This window comes from Colius striatus, chromosome 3, assembly GCF_028858725.1.
Source record: "Colius striatus isolate bColStr4 chromosome 3, bColStr4.1.hap1, whole genome shotgun sequence".
Taxonomy (NCBI): domain Eukaryota; kingdom Metazoa; phylum Chordata; class Aves; order Coliiformes; family Coliidae; genus Colius; species Colius striatus.
In genome coordinates, this window is record NC_084761.1 from 28,015,686 (window position 1) to 28,036,690 (window position 21,005).

The 21,005-nt window shown below is 40.4% G+C and overlaps 1 protein-coding gene across 5 annotated transcripts in view; it reads left to right on the top strand.

Annotated features, from left to right (window-relative positions):
• Window positions 1-21,005, top strand: part of JADE1 (jade family PHD finger 1) — a 55,468-nt gene that overhangs the window by 25,723 nt on the left and 8,740 nt on the right. For 4 of the 5 annotated variants that reach the window (XM_061994253.1, XM_061994255.1, XM_061994254.1 and 1 more), the window contains exons 3-8: window positions 6,984-7,066; window positions 10,442-10,599; window positions 14,290-14,477; window positions 16,649-16,860; window positions 18,491-18,658; window positions 19,195-19,311. In XM_061994253.1, the coding sequence (XP_061850237.1) occupies window positions 6,984-7,066; window positions 10,442-10,599; window positions 14,290-14,477; window positions 16,649-16,860; window positions 18,491-18,658; window positions 19,195-19,311 (926 nt within the window). The remainder of the gene's footprint in view (window positions 1-6,983; window positions 7,067-10,441; window positions 10,600-14,289; window positions 14,478-16,648; window positions 16,861-18,490; window positions 18,659-19,194; window positions 19,312-21,005) is intronic. The other variant, XM_061994256.1, reaches the window with a different exon arrangement.

Sequence of the window (21,005 nt, forward strand, 5' to 3'; positions counted from 1 at the left end):
CTGCAGTTAGTCCCTGGATATCTGAGTGTGTTCTCAGAGATTTCATTTTCTGAAATTGTAGATCGCTTTTGAGCTTTTTGTCCATGAAATATAATTGAACGAAAAATGGCTGCAGGCATGGTGCTGGGTTTTGAGCTTTGGTCTAAATACAGAGGGATGATATTGGGAGAGAGTCGAGGAAGAGTTTTAAGATTATTGGCACCTCAAAGTAGTCTTTTTTATTTGGTCATCTGACAGTTTGTTAGTTTCTGTCCCTTTCTAGATAATATATTACAGCAACTATAACAGATGTTAATATTAGTCAGGCTGATCATAAAAGCTATGTGATATACATGCCATCTTCTTCAAAACCTGTATTAGTAACGTTTACCCCAAACTCAATTACTTCCTTGTTACCTGCATGGCTGGCTAGCACTTGGGTAGTTTTTAAGGGATTTTTGTCAGATTGTTTTCCAGCCTGCTCCTCCGTTGCATGAACTTCTGTTTATGGTTCCATGTGGGAATAAGGAACTGGCCAAAAAATGTAAACCTACCTTCAGAGTATGAGACTGATTGCTGGCGAATGAGGTAATGTTACAGAATGCCCTGTTGTGAGTGTGAGAAGCAGCAGCATGAGAGTGGAAAACAGGCAAAGTCTGAAGGTCAACAGGATGTAAAAGTAAAAACAGATAGTATGTAACTTTGACAATAAATTGGGGGCTGGCATACAGCAGAGTAGCATTTGCTCTTGGCAATGCTCCTCCTTCAGCAAACCGGAGTGGGTTTGGTATGTTTCAACAAGTTGCTCCAATCCTGGCTGGCCCGAGACCAGCAGTTCCAGGTCTTATTCTAATTAAATGTCAGATGCTGAAGCCCTTTCATCTTTCCTGCTCAGTGTCTGACCTGACATTTTAGCCTCACTGGTTTGCAAATCTGCAAAGGTGATTTGTGCTGAATATTCCGTGTGCTTTGTTTCCTGGTGAGATAAAGCTGTTTGGTGGAGTAGTTTCCATTTATAGCTTCTGGGCATTCCTTTTGCACAAATTGCTGGGACACGCGGACAGATTGTGTTTGAGACAAGATCTGAAGCTCAGACAGTTGTATTGTAGCGAGCTTGGGTGAAATCCAGTCCTCTTTGATGTCAAAGAGGGTTCTGTCATTGTTTTCCATGCACAAGGAATTCAGAGCATGTTTTCCTTCACACTTTATTTGCACCCACAATGCCCCTTCATTTATTGTTGGAGGGGTTATCAGTTTGTCATAGCCCCACATGCAGAGTGTTAGAGAGAAGGACTGAAGACACTTAAAAATACTTCTAAGATTTACAAAGTTTCACGTCACTTCTGAGAAATGAAAGATTTAATACTCATGGATTATGTATATAGGTCTGTGATTTAGATGGACCCTTATTTTATCATTGCTAAACAAATGTTATGTTAAAGTTAAACATATTGTGCCAATATCCATTGCTTCGACTGAGTGATGTGGATCATGGATTTAGAAAGGGCTTTTCATCCCAGTGGATTCCTGTTGTGTTTGAGATGGATCCCAGAGAGCCTTTGCAAAGGTTGCTGAGTACATAACCTTAGGTGAGCGTGTCATTTACCACTGAATTGTGGCTGCTGCTGGCCTGAAATGTGGCAATTCCTTAGCAGTGCACATAATGCTATGAATGAGGCGTTTTATGAAAAGGACGTGAAGAACATTTTTTAGTTTTCAGTTGAACTGTCTGGTAGGTCAGGGATGGTGATTAAGTAACAGAATGTAACATAGCTAAAGTGCTAGAATTTGGGCAAAGCAGCCAGTTTAGCGATCACTACTATGCTTTTCAAAAAGAGTTGTGTCATTTGGAGAAATGACAAATGCATCTAGCATCTCCCTGAAGGTTAAGCTTCTTGGAGCAGAGTGAATTCTGGTGAAGATGTTAGGCTTTTGAGCACTCTGGAAGAGCGATTTGAAAGACTTACCTGGGCTGATAGGATAGTGCATCTGAGGAAGGAACATCCATAATTATCAACATTGTTTTTGGAGAAGCACATATTCCTTTGTGAGACTGCTAATATTGAGTACAACTAACTCCACTGGAGTTTAGGTCCTGACGTCATGTTATCAACCTCTGAAAGCCAGTTACGTCCAACTGCTATGAGGCCTTATAGTAAAGAGTTGTGCATGAGGCACTAAATGCAAAGACTGAGCATCTATGTTTTCTCATCAGTCTGCAGCTCTTTCTGACTGTTGGCAACAGCACCTAGCTGGTCTCAGAGCAAGTTGAGGAACAGTATAGGGATCTGGAAATACCAGTGTTAAGCAGAAGTGACAGCCAGATGTACATCCACGTTGGAGATGTTTTGCTCTGTTGTGCTGCCTGATGTAGTGGTATAGCGGGAGTGTATTTATGGTGGGAGGAGTGCTTTGAAGTGTTCAGAGGCTGTAGCAGCAGGTAGTTCTCCAGAGGCACAGCTGGGTGCCTTGCAGGTGGCTTTGCAACAGCGTTGTACATGATAACTAATAGTTGAGCCTTTTCTTCTCATGCTGAGTAGTATGTTAGTTGTGCCCAAGGGCTTGAATTCTTTTATTGGTCCTGAGGAATTTTCTGATTTGATGGGCTGTTTTGGAATAAAAATATATTCTTGACAGATCATTTAATAAATTGATACAGCTAAAATGGATTATGTTTTCCCTTTTGGGAAGTGTGTGTTCTTCACAAAAATGGAAGAAGAATTCACACTTCTTGATTGCTTTTTTTTATTATGAGGAGGTGTGTGTGTTACATACACTCTGTAGCTGGATTATAAAACCACTGTATTTGCAGGGTAAGGTGTATATAATATCCTAGGGGGGAACTGAAAGTTTTCATACTTGAATCTTAGACATCTTTCCAGCACCAGCAGTGTGTTAGAGTTTTGCCTCTCTTTATGAATTATGCCTCATCAGTGCTTTGGGATTTCTTTTTGGCTTTTGTCTATAAGTGGATAAGTGCACAGGGAAAACTGAGACATGTAAGAGTATGAGCCTCCTCCCATTGTTCTCACTGATGAAAACCTTTTAAAACATATAAACACCTAGGTCATCTGAAGGGATCCTGACTATAAAATCAGAATGGTCTTGGTGTTATCGCTTGAAGTGATGATGCTAGCTAGGCTACTGTGTTCATCATCAACTTACATGAGCATATTATGGGATAGGCACTTAATAAGACACCGCTTATCTCTGATGTCTACTGAAGGTAGTGATGCACATTTTGCCTGTGTTTATTTAGCTTTGTGCTTTTGAGTTGTGGATTTTTCATATTCACCATTACTCACTTGACTTTTAATAGCATGGGCTCTCTAAACATCTCATTAATTTTCCATCTGCTGTAGAACTCATTTCTCCCTTGAGGTATGTAATGTTATCTTACAAAAGTTTTACATCTTCCAAATCCCAGTGATTCAGATTTCCCTTACTTTTGTTTTGTTTTTTTATTTACCAAAACTGTGTTTTTATGTCTGTCTGGATCTTTAGTTGTTTTTCTAGTCTTGGTGATCCTAACCCAGTTTGGGACTAAGCTAGGATCAGAAAACTGTTGATTAGTGAAGTCATTTGGGATGCTTATTGCAAGAGGATAAGTTTGCTGAAAAGTGTCTGGAATCTTTCTAAAATAGCTTAATTAAGTTCATGTGCTTTTATAATACAGAAGAGCTTTTCTGAATCCTGTGTTTGTTTTGATGACAGTAGATTGTTCCTTCTGGATAAACCAGGAGTAGTTCTTCGTATATTTAGACATAAAACTCAGATCATTAATCACTGAAGTTGCTGTAATTGCCTATGAACTTTGTAATTCAGTGACATCCCTCTTCTGGAATAGGTATAAAAATATGAAAAGTCTGTTTAAAAGACAAAAACATCCTTCATTTTCCTCCTGCACTTTTATGGGTATACTCAGAGTCAGTGGATTGCTTATTAATGAAAAGGTCTTTGGATACTGCAGTTGACTTGGTCTTAGTGCTGTTGAAGGCACTAATATTTTGCCATTAACTTTCATGGAAGCCAACTTGAAACACTTGAGGTTTCAAAAGTAGTTAAATTTAATACTGTCCCAGGCTGGATGTTTTACTGTCATTTGACTGGCTCCTTCGATATCTTGCATTTTTGTCTCTTAAGTGGTGGGGGTGGTTTGAATCTGTGAATGTGTGCCTTATAGTTGGGTTTTGTTTATTCAGTGAGTAAATGTTTTCTCTGTTGAAGTGAGGCCTTTACCAAAGGTCATCTCTTAGCTACAATTACAGATCTTAGTCGGTAGTAAAATCTCAGTCCCATGAGAAATTCGTCCATCTTTTTCTCATAGAATTAAGTACGGTCCATTTTCACTACTCAGAAAAATACATTAGTCTCTTTACTGACTTGCTAAATATATGATGTATTTTCACTGTGCATTTGCCAATTTTATGTGCAAGGAAACAGCTATTACAGACCTATGTAAAAAACTATTGTTTCTCATTACAGGGAATTAGTTAGCATTGAAAGAAATATAATTATAATATATTCTAATAATTCTAATATATCCTATTCTAATATATATCATTCTAATATCGTTCTAGTGTATCCCGATGAAGGCTGGTTATCTTTGAGTTGTCCCTTTTGCATGGGAATTTTACGTATTGTACTTCCGTATAGTAAGTAGCTTCTCTGGGGCATGAGAGAGACCTGGAAATCATTTTACAAAAAAAGGCAGCTCGTATACTTGCTTATTTGTGTTCAGTTTAGGGTAAGTTGTCATCAGAATTGAACTAAAGCACATAGGTAAAGATCCAGAAATACATCATACCGCTGCTGCTCTAATTATGCCAGATGCATGCATTTCTTGGGAACAACTGTATTAAAGCTTCCAGTCTCACCAGCTCTTCTCCCACAGAAACTTCAGAATCAAACACTGCTTGGCTCATACAGCTCATTGTTCTTAATTTCCTGTCTTGTATGCAGGTTCCCTCCTCCAGGTCAAACGGTGTACAAAACACTCAGATCCATAAATTAATGAGAAATTTCTAAGTGCCTGACTTTCCAGTGCAGGGGTCTGACTATCTGAATGACTCGGTGGCAGGTAGTTGGTCAGAGGTTAATATCTTGACGATGGAAAACAGCAGAACCCACAAGAACTGAACATGGATCTGTGTGGACATGTCTGGTCTGAGTCTTCTACTGAGTCTGTTGATTAAAGAAATCCGAATGTTAAAATGTTAATGATTATATCACCATATTGAGGAAAAAAGTCTCTTTTTGCATTGTTTTAGCTGTGTATCTGACATTTTTTGAGTGACTTCACTTATTCCCTTCCAACTTTTTGAGGTTGGGTCTGGGTGCAGGCTGATAGGATCCTTAGAAGGAGTTTATACTGCTGTTTTTGTGTCTTTGGTCTTCTTTCGTTAGTTTTCAAGACAACATTTAGGTGGAATGGTGATTAAATGGTCTTGAGACTCTGGCTCAGATTAGTAAATGACTGTCACTCTATTCCTGCTTTTTTTTTCTTTTCCCCCCCCTTCATAGAAATAGAAAGTTACAATTGTAAAGTAGAGCGGTTTAGGAAGAGTGCCCATGACTTTCAAGTCAACAGCTTTAATATTAAAACACTAGTAACTTCTTAAAATGGTATTTTCTGTATTCTCAGCCTCAAAAGATAAGATTTTTAGCTGTTTGCTGTGTACCTTGTTTTAATTTTGACCATTAAGCATGTTGTGCGAAAGTCTGTTCATTACTGTCTTAGAGTATTTTTTATTGGGGCAGATTCCTTAATGTGTTACTAACTGAAGAGAGAAGACAGAAGCATAACTACAAGAGTATTAATTCTTTTGATGACTTACTGCAACTCTTGGAAAGTCACTTCACTTTGAAAATTATTTTTGTTTTAAGAAGAGAACTTACCCTGTCCTATGCAATCTGCTTTTGAGCAGTGCTTTCCGATCACCTAAAGATTTCTGCAGCATTATGTGAGGCAATGTTGCTCTTATGGACTGCAGCCTTACACTTTTTTACTCCTAGCATCTGTGTGCCAGACTGAAGAAATGAGCAGTGTGGGAAGGCCTTTCCACGAATTTTGGTTTGTTTGTCTACATTTAATGCCCAGAGTTGCAAAATCTGTGTTCATTCTTCAGAGTTCAACCTGTAGGTCCTAGCTTCGCTATCTCATAGACCTCATTACAAGACCTTAATCTCTCCAACCCATAAGAATTTATTGGCATTTTTGTTTTATTGCTGCTGTGTAGTTGGCAGTGAAAAGTACTTGCCGTACCTGTAAATCTTACTGAGTTAAAATTAATTGATTTGTACAGGTATAATATACTCTGGTGTCAAAGCACTGCTTGGTCTGTGGAGTACAGATTCTTTATCTTTTTCCTGTTAAAATATTTCTGAGAGCTGACAGGGACTCTGTCAAAAGGTTTCAAGGCAAAAAGGTATAATTTATTTGGAACATAATGAATAATTATGCAGCTAAAAATTGTACAACCACATTGAGAAATTTCTTCAGGAGAAGAGAGAACAGCTTATTTTGTGGGTTCTACTGTGTGTGCCTGGTAGTGCGCTTCATTTTGAAAAGGCTTGCTTTGGTAAAAATGGGGTAACTGATAGAGATATTTAGGACATCAAAGAGCACATGTCAGGCTACCAGCAGCCTTCCTGATCAGTTGTTAATTGGCAGAAAGGGGTTTATTGATGCTCCAGGGGAAGCATGTTACGAGGTAGCTTTCTTCAAATGCTGGGTGGAAGGCTGATCAGGGCAGCTGATACATACATGTATCAGTAGAAAATTACAAACCAAATCAAAGCAGAAGTTTATGACTGTCTAACTTTTATTTTCTATTTCATTTTGGAAGAATCTTTTGGAGGTTTGTCACAGAAGCCTGACTCTGGCTTGCCTTACTCATATAGTCCCACTACAGCCATTTAGCTTTCTTGGATGCACGGGCAGAGCAATGGCTTTTATTGATAAATGGCAGCAGGGTCTGCAAATGATCATTTCCGTGTTCTAGGTCTGTCCACCTGGTCCCAGCATTCCAGATCTCGACATCGAAGGACTTCCTGTTCCAGACATGAAGATCGAAAACCTTCTGAGGTATTTCTGGAATTTGATTTGCATTTTATTACATCTATCAAATACAAAAATGTATACATGTTATTTCTTCTAATTTACATTTTCTTTTCATTTTGCTGCGTTTTAGCTGGCACCTGCCTCCACTCCCAAACATTCCCTCCTCTTTTTTTTTAATTTGCCTGGAGATTAGGGAGTCAGCTGTTGGCACAGCCACTGCCAACACCAGTTTCTATCTGAATTTTGTTATAGTCTGACACCCGTTCAACATAGCTGCAGAGCTGTTCTTCTAGTATTTTAGGCATCAGGGTTTATGTGTAGCTTGCTTTTGAACAGCAAATACTTATCTGCATTTATTTCATAGTTGGTAGTAGGTCTTGGTATGTGATCTTTGTTAAAGTGCTTGTCAAACTAAAAAACTGTTTCCTTACACTTCTGTCTTGTGTACTGTTTTGAGGAAATCCCATCAAGGGAGATAAAAATCTTTGAACTTTCCAGGATGGATCAGCTGTTAGTAACTCACCAATGTGATCCAGTTCTTTGGAAATACACTTTCTGAATCTTGCTATCTTCAGGCAAATACTACAGTATAGACTTCATAGAGGCTCAAAGAAAGCATTAGCTTTGGGAGATGCAGTTTCTTCATTTAACTTACTTGCCTAATATGTATATTACTGATGTGAGAGAGTGATGTTGAGAAAAAACGTTTTTTATTAATCTTCCCAATGATAGTATACCTAATTCCGAGAGAAGAGTTTTCAGAAGAAGAATTCCATTCACTGTGAACTGCACCTAGTACTGGTGTTTTCCAGTCTTCTTTTTTGGTTGTTGCCTCTGAAAGACTTCTCTGTTGTTACTGTGAATGTGGGGACCCCTGGTGAATTTATTCTTGCTGATGATAGGCTTGCTTTCCTTAGTTATCTTTTATACATGCCTTAGGAATAGCCCCTTACCATGTTTTGAGAATAACCTCGTGAAAGGCTATCAAGAAATAATCTGAGATAATTATGACTCTTGCTGTTGTTTTTTGTGTGCTTCTGTTTCCTCCTCTCCCTTTCTTTGCATTTGTTGTCAGAATCTTTGCAGCTTTGTGCTCTTCTCTTATTTCCCAGCTTGGATGGACTTCTCACATACTTCTCTTTGGCTCTGTCCCACAGTCTTTTCCCCTCTTGCTCCCTCCCTCCATTTGCAGTTTCTCTCCTTGCCAAGGCACACTATTCTGATGATCAGTGTGCTGGCAGAAAAGTGACATGTGATATAAACTGCCCAGGCGAAATCCTAGTCTCACTGAAGTTGGTGGCAAAACATTGACTTGAGTGTCAGCACTTGTGTAAACTCTCCTTTGCTCTGGGCAATCTGATTGCATCAGAAATCAGAACAGGGAGAATGGTGTCATGGGGCTACTGGCCTGGGAATGAGTTTCTTGGCTGTCACGTATTGCATTAGCTTTTCGTCTCAGGAAGTTCTGTAACAAATTTATCTCAGAGCCTGAGTTACTTTGGCTCTCAAATTGAGCAAGATTTGCTTCCCATTTTTGTGTTTTCAGTCGTATTTTCATTTGACATTTGATTGCTTTAATTCAAATCACTTAGAAGCGCAGAATTCCCTGGCCAGCTGTGCTTGTTTGTTTTGTGAGCCAGTTTATTTTGTGGTTTATTTTTCATTTCTCGATGAATCTCACAGGACCTATAATTGGATTGTTTAAAACATTTAGTTGTATTTTATTACCTACATTCACCCTTTTCTTCATATGATATCATATGGTAATATTCTTTAGTTTTTATTTTTGGCAGTTTTTCCTGAACATGTCAAGAAATGTTAATGAAAATGTCATTATTTATTGCTATTTTTGTGACAAAACCAGAGCAGAAATGAAAATGTGCTGAGACAGAAGTGGGATTGTGTGTGTGTGTGTGTGTGTGTGTTGGGAGGAGAGGTTTCAGGATGTGCAGTGTGGTAAGGCAAATCACATTTTAAAATATTCTCAAAAATACAAGAAATGATCAGATTCACCATTTCCCTAAAATGTTTCTGAAGAATCTTAGGGAATCTATTAGAATTTCAGGTATGTGAATAGAGTATGACAGAAGTTGCTGTCCTGGGGAGGCCTGCCAAATGAGTGTGCTATATAACTCTAGTTCTTCTTCAGCCGTGTGCTGAAGCTAATGTAAACTGTGTGGCCATTGGTTTGGGAGTGGGAGGCTGTGTCACCATGCCCCCTTAGCAGCCAACAGCACTGCCCTGTCTTTTCCTTTGAACATGTGTAGCGTGGTGCTGGGTGGATGTTGACTCTGTCCACCCCAAACTGAGAAGTCTGCTAGGAAACAAGTTTTACTTAAGATATTGCCTATCTTCTTGTCCTGATGGTGCTTATTTTCTGTCACCTGGTTGCTTTGTAACCTTTTCCTTTGAATATTGCATTGAGTAGTTAAACATTGGTTGTTGTGGAGGTGAGAGTGCTGGGTGCAGTTGCAGTAGTCTACAACAGCTTCTGACAAAGGAGAGCAGGGTGGGGGAGTGGGAGCTTGAAGACTATGAACAAGTGCAGGCTTGTAGTTCTGATGCCTCCGATAGCACCCATTGCTTTCTGCAGTGCTGAAAGGCAGCCGCCAACTAGGCTGAAGCTGCTGGAGCAGTACCACAGCATGGCTGCTACAAGAATGAATCTTTTTTTTTTTTCATTCTATGCCTCATTGAAGAAAATATTGCTGCTTGTTTATGGCTGCTAACCCAAAAGTTACCGAACACCCTGCTTGTTTTAGGGGTGTGGTTCAGAGGTATCTGTAGCTGACAGAATAACAAGCATCTCTGCTGAACAGGAAGCAGCTGCCAGAATTCCAGTATGGGACTTACTTTCTTTGATCTTTGGGGTTTTATTTGAAATACTTGCATAAAGAGTCATCTCCTTAGAATTTCCTCTTGTGGCTGGTCATGGTAGAATCATGCCTTGATTTCTACCACAGGGAATTTCTAGAATGTCTCCGGATTAGTTGAAGCTCAAATAATTAAAAAAAAAAAAAAAGCAAAAACCCTTGGAGCAAAAATGAGTCTTCCTTGTGCTGCTGTTTTAAGACTCAAAGCTCCTGCAGCTTTGTGGTAGCCAAGGTGGAGGCAGAAGTGGGTAGCAGCTTTTAGCATTATATCCCTAGCTGAGGTGTAGTGCCAGGTCTTGTAGTGGGGTTAGTTGGAAGTCTTTCTGTCAGTATTTGCACCTTCAGCCACCCTTTTACATGCAATCAAGCTAAACTTCTGTCCTGCAGTGGGCTGGGTTAGTTCACTGTTGATACAGTGACCTTGTTACACACTGTGCTCCATGGTTACCCTGAAGCTGTGAATCATAGAGTGTAAATATCAAATGTCAGTGTCTCTATTTTTCTCTCTTGGTCACTCTCTTTGCAGGTGTTCAGAACGGACCTGATCACTGCCATGAAGTTACATGACTCCTTCCAGCTGAACCCTGATGAATACTATGTGCTGGCAGACCCCTGGAGGCAGGAGTGGGAAAAGGGAGTTCAGGTGCCAGTTAGCCCAGGGACCATCCCAGAACCAGTAGCCAGGTATAGTTTGGAGGAATGTGAACAAATACACATACGTTTATGCTAGCAGCTTATGTCTACATTGCCTTGGCTTCCTGAGCTTTGTTCCACAGTGTCTAGGTAGAAAGGTCTTGATTCTCATAGACAAAGGGCAACCTACCTCAGCTTTTTGAATGGTCAAAGAGGTCAAGAGTCAGGCGTGTTCTGCCTGTGTGTTGGAATATAAGTGTCAGAGAACAATTTTTGGCATTTCATTAGGATGGAGCATAATGACAGAACCTTAAAAATAGCTTCTATTTTTAGATGATGCTTCTTGTGCTTAGTTCCTAGCCACAGGTTCCTTTCATGGAATGGTTAGACAAGGCAGGTTTAAGAGCTAGAGAAAATACAGCATTTACTTTGGTTTCACATTATTTCTTTGGTTGTTTCATTGACTAACTTAGAAAATGGTTTGTTATACAACGTTTCATCTGTTTTAAGAACCATCCAGATGTGCATGTAACTAAATACATTACTGTGCGATTTTCTGGCTCTTATACAAGAAACTTTTATTTTCCTTACCTTGCTTGTTACACTTAGATATTGTTTTCTGTTTCAAATTAAACAGAACAGTTCTAAGGGCAGGAGCTCACTGCAGCCCATGTATTTTATGCTTAGTTGGGATTGGAGTTGGAGAAAGTGAGAAGAACAAGGATTATTGCCATTTAATCACACTGGATCTCTCTGAGTAAGTCCAGGTTGGGCCTTGAGGCATTACCAAGTGACCCATTACTGATGGTGGAGCCAGAACATCCCCATCTCTGATATATAGCAAAAAATTTCTGAGTGACATTACATTGCTTCAGTTAGGTCTGGATCTACCCGATTCAACCTTGGAGTAAGGGGACCTTAGGAAAGTTTGTTAGTGCTTTTTGTGCACTTTGCAGCAACCTGCAGCCTCCTGCACAGCCCCAGTAGCTCTGTGCCATGAGGAACTTACCTGCACATCAGGCAAACCCTTCCCTTCTTCTTCTGGACTGGACCTCCAAGGAGAACTCGGCATTTTCCTCTCTGCTGTGCAGTTTAAGTGGGAGCATACCCTTTCCCTGCAGTGCTCATGGCCTGCTCCACACTCACCTCACTCCATCCCTAGATAAATGCATACACATTGTACGTGTGTGTTGACATTGTCTTCTCCTCTCCGCTTTCTATTTCAAGTATCTCCCAAAGGTGCAGGAAGGCCAGAAGACCTGTGGGCTTCCACAGAGGGAAACTTTCCAGGGTATCCCCACCCTCTGTCTTTCAGGGAGGTGGTTTGGTGACTATATGACCTCCAGTTGTTAATTTAGGAGACAGCTGTTCTCTGCCAATGGCCAACAGAGATGTTACTCCAAAGTTAAGACATTAAAGGAGTTGGGAAAGTAAGTCACCCACAGTTGCAGTTACTGGCACAGGAGGCACCGCTTTTGTTTCAGTTGCTGAGCCAACTTGTCTGGTCCTACTGGTGAGCAACTGCTGGTTAGAGTGGCCCTCTGATGCCTGTTATTATCCTGTGTGCCCCCTTAGAAAACACTTGAAGAGCCCTGCATGGTAGTGCTGGAGTTCTGGAACTGTTCTGTGCCTGACTTTGGGAGGGGAGGGAGAGGTTCTGTAAACTGAATCAGCAGTAGTCAAATAGTAGCTGACGTAGACAGAATAGAAGCAATGTACAGTACAGGTAGCTGATGCTAACGAGGTGCATGATAGAGAATAAAAGATTTTGGCCTTGTAGGAACTTGTCAGACAAGCAAGAGTAGGTTCAGAAGGGTGGGGAAAGAAGTGAGTGTGTGTGGTGAGTCAGTGTAAGCATGTGGTCAGATGGGTAATTAACTGAATGTGGTTTTTGGTATGTAGTAAATGTTGCTTTTTTGCTTCTTTCTGTCACAGAAATAAAATGATGAAGGTGGTTTGCTTTGAAGCCAAACTACCTGTGCTTATTTCTTCTGTGCCATTACAGTGGTATTTAGATAGCATGTGCAAGGTGCTGCCCAGAGGTTATGATTTCAACATGGAGAGGTACTCAGGAAGGAATTTATGCTACAGAAGATTTAGAGAGCCAAACTCAATTTAAAGTAATTTCTCTGTGAGATATAGTAGTCTATATTTTAATGTTCTGTAGGGTCACCAAGAAGAGTTTGGTCAGTGCAGTTAGCCTAGGAAAGTCATCCAGATTTGTATTTTTCCACAGTCCACTTCTGTACCTCAGGAGCCCCAAATTCAGAATTTGGCTCTTGCCCACCTTTTCTCAGGTCGTTGTCTGAAATAAATGAAATTAAGGGAAGATCTAGTACTGCTCAGGAGACTGAAATAGGTAGAGGACTTGCTGAGATCATTGTATGCAGATACAGTAGTGGCAGATCAGAGTCTTCTGATGGGAGAAGGAGTTAACACAATGGACCTCAGATGGGGGCAAAATAGAGTAGAAGATGTCCTGTTGTGGAGCTTATACCATTGCCAGCTGAAAGTGGAGTGTACATGGAGTGGTGCTATCTCCTCGCACAGTGCAGCATTAGAGCACCAAAAAATCACCAGCTGGAGGAAGCATCAGCTGCATCATGGTGCTGCAGGAGGCAGTTATTTGTCAGCATGGCCTGCCACTCCTGGAGGTACCAGTGTTACACTGTGAAGTAGATTTCATCCTACCTGAATTTCAGCATGTGCAGTTAACTAATTAAAGGTGCAATGTCCACTACTGAGAGAACTGTGCTGCAGTTGGATTGACAGTTATCTTGCTGTTTGGAGGCAAGTCACTAGCTTGCTGGTAGAATGTCCGTTGGATGGGCTTGCCTCCAGCTCCTGGCTTTGCAGAGTTGGGGCATTGCAGGAGTTTGAGCTAGAACAAGTTAGGTCCTGTAGGTACTTTACCATTTTCTGAACCGATGCCTGTAGCTGAACAAAATTTCAGTTTGCTTGCAGATAAAATATGCTGTTATAGTTGGTTGTTGGCCAGCTGGAGCCTTGGAAACCTGAGAGTAGTTTCGGCAGCAGCTGATCAATATTTGCACTTGGTCCAGCATGACATTAGTGACTGTGAAAGAGGAAATGTAGACCCAGGATGCCAGGGCTCGGATCTGCTTGGATGAGTGAAGATGAAGCTAGTGCAAATTACCGATTCTGTGTGGAAATAACCTCTGAATTTCACAAAGATTGCAATTCTGTATCTACATGCACATACAAAAGAAATTAATTCAAAAGAAACATACTGTCAGAAGGAAAACTTAGCAGGAAATACTAGCAAGACATGTAGCAGGAAGTACTACTTTTTTCCTTCAGTTTCCTTGATCTTTTTGTTGTAGTTAAATGGATTGAAGTAAAAAGTCTTAAACTAGAATTTTCTATCGGTGCGTATGGCAGCCATCAGTACCTAAATGCGGTGTTCCTACTCTAGCTTTAAACAAGTGTGACTTTCAGGTAAGAGTAAGCACAGCTCTATTTTTTTCCATTTTATTTAGAATTCTGGTAATGAATTTGGTTTCTAGACAACTCTAATTAGTTTCCAATAATAATAATAATAATAACTTGCAATAACCACCAATGTGTTCTGAAAGTGCACTCTGCTGTTTTCTCTTCCCATCTCAGTACTGCCAGGTGATTGCGTAGATGCTTACATGGTTGCTGATAATTGTTAGTCACTTGGAATGAGGTGTTTTGAATTCTCTAGAAACAAATCTGTCGCCTGCTTGTCTGTTTTAGGATTGTGTCTGAGGCAAAAGCTGTCACGTTTACACGCCCCAGGAAGTACATTGTTTCATCTGGGTCGGAGCCTCCAGAGCTGGGCTATGTTGACATTCGAACCTTGGCAGACAGTGTGTGTCGCTACGATCTCAATGACGTGGATGTAGCATGGCTGGAACTCGCCAATGAAGAGTTCAAAGAAATGGGTGAGCAATGAGTGCTTGTGGGTTTCTTGCCTCTTCTTGAAATCTGTGAATCTTAAGAATAGTTTTAGAGTGCAGCAGTGATAGAGATATGAAGAGATAGTAATCATATGAGCTGGGGTAGCCACAGGAAACCAGACCTGATGGGATAAAGCCCCGAGATACACATTCTCATAACTACTGAGTTGTATCTGCTTAGACCAGGTTGGAATCTGGACACATGGGTGTTTTTTCTCTTCTGCTTTCCATTTCACAAAGGAATTCTCACAAAGTTCCCATTTTGCAATCAAGGTCCTTGAAGAGGACATCAGATAGACCATTTAGGTAGTTTTTCCAGTTAGTACCTTTACTTTATGTGTGCTTGAGGAGAGGATTTCAATGGGATTGAAGAGGATCTAAGTCAGCACAAGAAGTTTCACCACACTGTTTAGATAAGGGAGAAGATAGTATGCCGGATGGCAGAGGTTTGGACATGTTGATGAACACTCTTTTGTTTTAGCATTGTGGCAGTTCCCCTGCTTTAGGTTACAGTTTAGTCATATGTGTTTTACCTGGCTGTAGCCCATATGTGGCATGGCTCAAGACCTGATAAACCACAAACAGATCATTTACAACTCTTGAATAAATTTCTCCTTGTCAAACTTGCACATGGAAGAAAAAGGTGACCCAGCCTTGGGCCTGATCTCCTACCCAAGCTTTTTTGCCAGATCTCAAGTCAGGTCTGCTCAGGTTTAGACTTCAAAACAGTTCATGATTCAAGAGTTTAGGTTACCTTTTTGGTTATCTTCAGGAAAACAGCAGCAGCAAGTCCTCTTAGCTTTCTTCCAAGAAAAATTAAAGATACTTTTCCTGATTTGTGATGGATATCCATTGATTTGATGTAGCTAATCCCCTCTGTCTGCTGCCAAAACCAGAGGACGGCTACCAGAGTCTTACACTGGGGTGTGAGCAGCTTTAGTCGATAAAGCATACAAGAGGAACTCCTCATCCTACAGATTAGTCCCGTGTAGCCATTCTGTCATACCAACATAACCTGGAAAGGTACACATTGCATGTGACACTTGAACAGCTAGAATTTTCTATGTCTGATCTTTGATGCTGGCTTTTGGAGTAGTTTCTTGTTTATTTGCTCTAAATCTTTACCCACTCAGTTTTGCTGTACATGGATGGGAGGAAATGCTCCTGCCAGTACCAGGCAGCACATTGTGAGTCCTGAAATGTATAGCTGGGTGCTTTATCTGACACTGCACTCAGCAGATATGTTAATGGGCATTTGAAAGTGAAATATTTCATGATCTACAGATGCAGCACTTCCTTTATAGTGTCCCTGTAGCTATGAATTCCTTGTGGGTTTTTTGGTATCTGCTGGAGTACTTCAGGTACTGAAAATGTATATTCTTCTTTAAGAAAATAAGTGTAAATATGTGAACTACAGTTGTAGTCCTTTGATTCCTTTTCTTTAACCCTTATAAGTGCACAATCAGTGACCTATCTCTAAGGATTTTTGATAAGTGATAGCAATTGTGAGGTTAGAATTTAGTTATAAACTGGCCTAAAACCTATCATCATCTGCTTTATTGGGGCAGTTTTTCTGGGCTTTGGGGCAAAATACACTCTCTTTCATCAGCAGGATTTTGGCTCTTCCCCCTTGCTCAGTTTGGCTCTGCTGCAAGGATTTACCTGTCAGAAAGGGAAACTGGAAGTACTATTGTAGAGTGTTTGTCTTCTGATGTGTGTGACATAGTGGAATTTGTGACTTATGTTATTCACAAGGGGAGCTGAAAAGAGAGTTTTCTTGTTAAAACACACATTGTGAGGTTGCCATCTTCTGTATTACAGTCACAGTAGATGTTAGGTGGGGAATTAGACTCAAAGTGTGATATCCTAAGCCTATGCTTTATTGTAGTGGTTGAAGTATGTGGAAATTCTTGTGCTAAATTGACTTTGGAAAAGGAAAATGATTGTTTGCTTTTTTGGTTTTGTGAGTGTTTGTGTGGCATGATTTTGTAGTAGAGGTTGGTGTAGTACCAACTTGGGAAGTATTACAGCCAGCTTATCATCATGGCAAGTGAAATGGTTGACTCTGTACTCAGCTGTTCCAAAAGAAGCTGGAGATGTGTATGGTGGTTGTTACCAGTCTTTCCTTGAAATAAATAACAACTCTTGTTTCCCAGGGATGCCTGAACTGGATGAGTACACGATGGAAAGGGTCATAGAGGAGTTTGAACAACGATGCTACGATAACATGAATCACGCTATAGAGACAGAAGAAGGACTTGGGATTGAATATGATGAAGACGTTGTCTGTGATGTCTGCCAGTCTCCAGATGGAGAAGATGGCAACGAAATGGTGTTTTGTGACAAATGCAATATCTGTGTGCACCAGGTATGGTGGCCAGGGCACAGTGTCGGGGCGTAGGGGTGGTGACAGCAACTCCTCCAATCTAGTAAAGAGATTGGATTTTTTTCCATTGACAGACACTTATTTGTTAGGTTGTTACAGAGTGTTGGGATCAATTCAGAAATTACATACTTGAGAAAGAGAATTGTTACCTGTAATTCTAGAAGTGTCATGCTAAGAGTTAAAAGTGGTATTGTTTTTGTGGGGAGGAAGTTACAAGGTGAGGAATTGGTTCCTCAAAACATACACATGTATTGTACATTCTCACCTGGCCACTTCTTTTGCTATATTCTTTCCCTGCCTTTCTGCATGCTTCTGGGGCTAATACACCTTTGGTATCAACAACTTAGCAGGGAGGGAAAAAAAGACTTTTAGGCAATCAGCAGGGACATGTGTAAGATGTCATTTTAATGTAATGGAGAATCTACTGACCTGAGCTGAGCTAATAAAGCACTATTATGTGCCACCTTTCCCTGGCAGTTAAAAAGTCTTCTTACACTAAAATTATATCTGTTCTTTCATGGTATCTGTTTCTGTGGATGCTTCTTACTGTGACAGGTGCCTTCCTGTTAGCCTGTCCTTCCATCCCAGCTTTAAGAGGTTTGCTTTATCATTCAGTGTTTGGAAAATTGTGTTATCTGGTGAGCAAGAATAGCATTTTCTTGTATGTGTTACTTAAATGCATTTGTACTAATGATAAAGAAAGAAAGAAGTATGCTTCTGACAGCTGTAAAGTACAAATGGCTGTCTTGCACAGTATTCAGAATAAAGTGGATGTCTTTAGACCTCTAGTGGTTTTCTGATCACATCAAATCTGAAGCTTAAGAGGGTTAAAATTGACAGTAATTTAGACAGAGGTCTCCATAAAGATGCAATATTCTGGAAGAAAAAAGATCTTAATTAGTTACTGTTCTGCACTTTTCCCTCTGAATAAGAAGCAAAACTCCATCCTTCGGAGTAACACTGAGTATTCCACAGCAGAGCTCTATAGTTTGTGGTTCCTGCCTTTTGAATTAGATACAGTCCAATACCTGTGACATGTAGTCTTTGTGATGCTGAACTTCATCCTAGCTCACTGCTGCCAAGATTGTCTGTCAGGAGTCTCCTTGCTCTTTGGGCTGGCAAACACCTACTTCATTTTCCTAGTTGAAGTGGGTAGTAGTTTTTTGCTGATGATTACTTCAGCTCCTTTTACTGAAAGATCTCTTTGGGGAATGAATGGGCAAGGTTGGTTAAGTTTATGAAAGCGTCCTGAGTCTCCTTCCTTGATTGTCAGCTTCTGCGTCTCAGTTATGACACGAAATGTGATTTGGCTTGAATAAACTGAAAGGAACAGGACCTTCAGAAAGCAACAAGAAAGGGCAAAAAGTAGGGGTTTTTTCCTATTGTAAATTGGTTCATCCAGCTTGTAGCTTCATTGTGAAAGGGGTAGGGTGACTTCCACAAAATAATCTTTATATATCTGTTCATAGGGGAAAAAAAATCTCCCTACTGTTAGAAATTCCACAGATAACATTTTGAGTGTTGTGAGAGGCTACACGTAAGCAGCTAAAAAGTAACAGCAATGCACATTGTTTCCTTTGTTCTCTTTCCCTTTTCTGTACTGGGAACGCAGGCGTGTTACGGGATCCTGAAGGTGCCGGAGGGCAGCTGGCTGTGCAGGACCTGCGCGCTTGGCGTGCAGCCCAAGTGCTTGCTGTGTCCCAAGAAGGGCGGTGCCATGAAGCCGACGCGGAGCGGCACCAAGTGGGTCCACGTTAGCTGTGCCTTGTGGATCCCGGAGGTAGGTGCCAATCCTCTGCAGGGTTGCAGTGGTTCGGGGAGAGAAGAAACCTCCCAAAAACTGTGCTCAACCTACCGCATGTTGTTACACTGACTGTACTTCTTAGGAAGACAGTAGAAGAGATTTTCCATTAGATGTGAAGTCCAGCAGGATGAATAATCATCTGTACAGAAAGTAATTACCTTTGTCAACCACAATTAGGTCTCAAAAAATTAGGCCCTCGCTGCTGGCAGAACTCATTTAACAAGCACACAAAGCACAGTTTTATTTTGTAAGGGGAACATTAAAGGTGAATAAAGGAGGTTTGGATGTGACAGTGAGAATTCATGTGGGTTCTCATAATCAAAATATTTGTTCTGGTAATTTTCCATTGGTGGGTATCACCTTGAAACTGTTTCATTCATGCAGAGAGGAACTTGGAATATGCTAATTTTGCATGAGTATACAAGGAATTTGATTTCTTTGATGAAATTGTTTCCCTTTTGAGTTAACAGTATTCTAGTCACTCTGTGTTTTTTAACCTTTTTTACTCTTAGGTGAGCATTGGGAGCCCAGAAAAAATGGAGCCTATCACAAAAGTTTCTCACATTCCCAGCAGTAGATGGGCACTGGTGTGCAGCCTCTGTAATGAAAAAATTGGAGCTTCTATACAGGTAATGTAGTGTTGCAAATATTTGTGTGGTTTGTTTTGTCAGTTTTGAGTAGATACGCAAAATGGGTACCTGCAGTAACCTTTGACTCTTGTTACAGTGGATTTAATTGCACATATAGTGCTTTTGAATGTTAGTGTGCTCTGACTTTCTAGTAAAACATTAATAATGATGGCAGGTCATCTCACAAGACTTCCTAATGTGTTGATATGCATATATGTTTATTAGTACACTGAAATAAATATTGTTGAGTAGAGGAAAAAACTTGTACTTCTGTGATGTACCACATATGAAAATGAAATGAAAATTTTTAGGTACTACTTAGCATTGGACTGTTTTGGCTGTAACTATTTTTTCTGTAACTTTTTATTGTTGGTCCAGATTTTAAGTTGCTGAGAATATTTGATCATTTAATATTATGCTCTTTTGAGCAGTAGGAAAGTAACAGATTGTTTCACTGGCCTTTCTTGAGATTTAAGGAAGCCACAAGCTGAGGAAATGTGCCCTGTTTCCTCCATTGGTTGTGGTAGGTTCTGGAGCACTTGGTGTTTATAAGGGGAAAGAAACCTCCTGTGTGTGTTTCCCAGTTGACACCAGTGCAGAAGCTGTGCCACAGTACTGTTCTGAGTTCTGGTACTTGGGCTCAGAGATGAGCACTGCCTGAAGCAGCAAGATGGGGAAGAATCAAAACAAGTGTCTAGTCTTTGTAGTTACAAAAAGAATAAATTCCATATGCAATAAATAATTAAACTTTAAAGCCAGGACTATACAGCCGTTTGTTTCATACCAACAACTCACATTCTGTGTTCAGTGCCAGTTTGTCTCATTGCATGTCTGAAATTCTCTCTGCAGTTTCAACTGGATTTGAGTTCAGCCTTTCTCACTGTTGCCTGTCACTGCTGGCTGTTCAGTAACTGGATTGATCTGCACCAGAGCATTCAGACTGGGCAATGTCATTTCACCTGCATATTTATATTGGGTTCTTAGCAGTGAAGTACTCGCAGATCCTTTACAGTGGAAAATAATTCAGAAATGCTAAATAATCATTTTAAGAACAATTTTAAAATCTAGAAAGGTTGAGAAAACACATTATCAAGCCCCATATTTGTGAAAGAGGAAATACTTGGTTTCCTGACATTCGAGACAAAACTGGGATCTACCTTACTTTTGAACAGATGAGGAGAGGAAGGACAGGTGACCCACTCAGGGCACTGTTGTGATTGTGTAGAAAAAGTCAAGAAAATATATCTCAGTATTGCTGTAGTGCTCTTCACCTTCCTCAGGAAGCTCCCTGCTTGTTTTATGGCTAGCCTCATGTTACAGGATCCATGATGGCAAGGCCAAGCATTAAGACACAGAAATTTCTAAAGCCCTACACTTTTTAAAAATTAGGTTTTATCCATTTCCTTTTTTTCCACTGCTCCGAGTCATTTGATGAGGTTGCCAGAAAAAGTTGTAAAGCAGCAATGCAGCCATAGACACAGTGAAACCTATCAGGCTGTTTCCATTTAAGCAATGTATAAAATAGTAAATGTTAAGTAGAGAAAATAAATCTGTCGACAGCATATAAATTTTCAGTCGTAATACCTCCTTGCAGAGCTGTCCCCTTCCTCTTGGCTGCTGTTACCTAGTTGAAACTGTTTTGTCCATTTTCCAGACTTGTTCTGAAGGGGAACTTACAGTAGTTTGTTGGACAC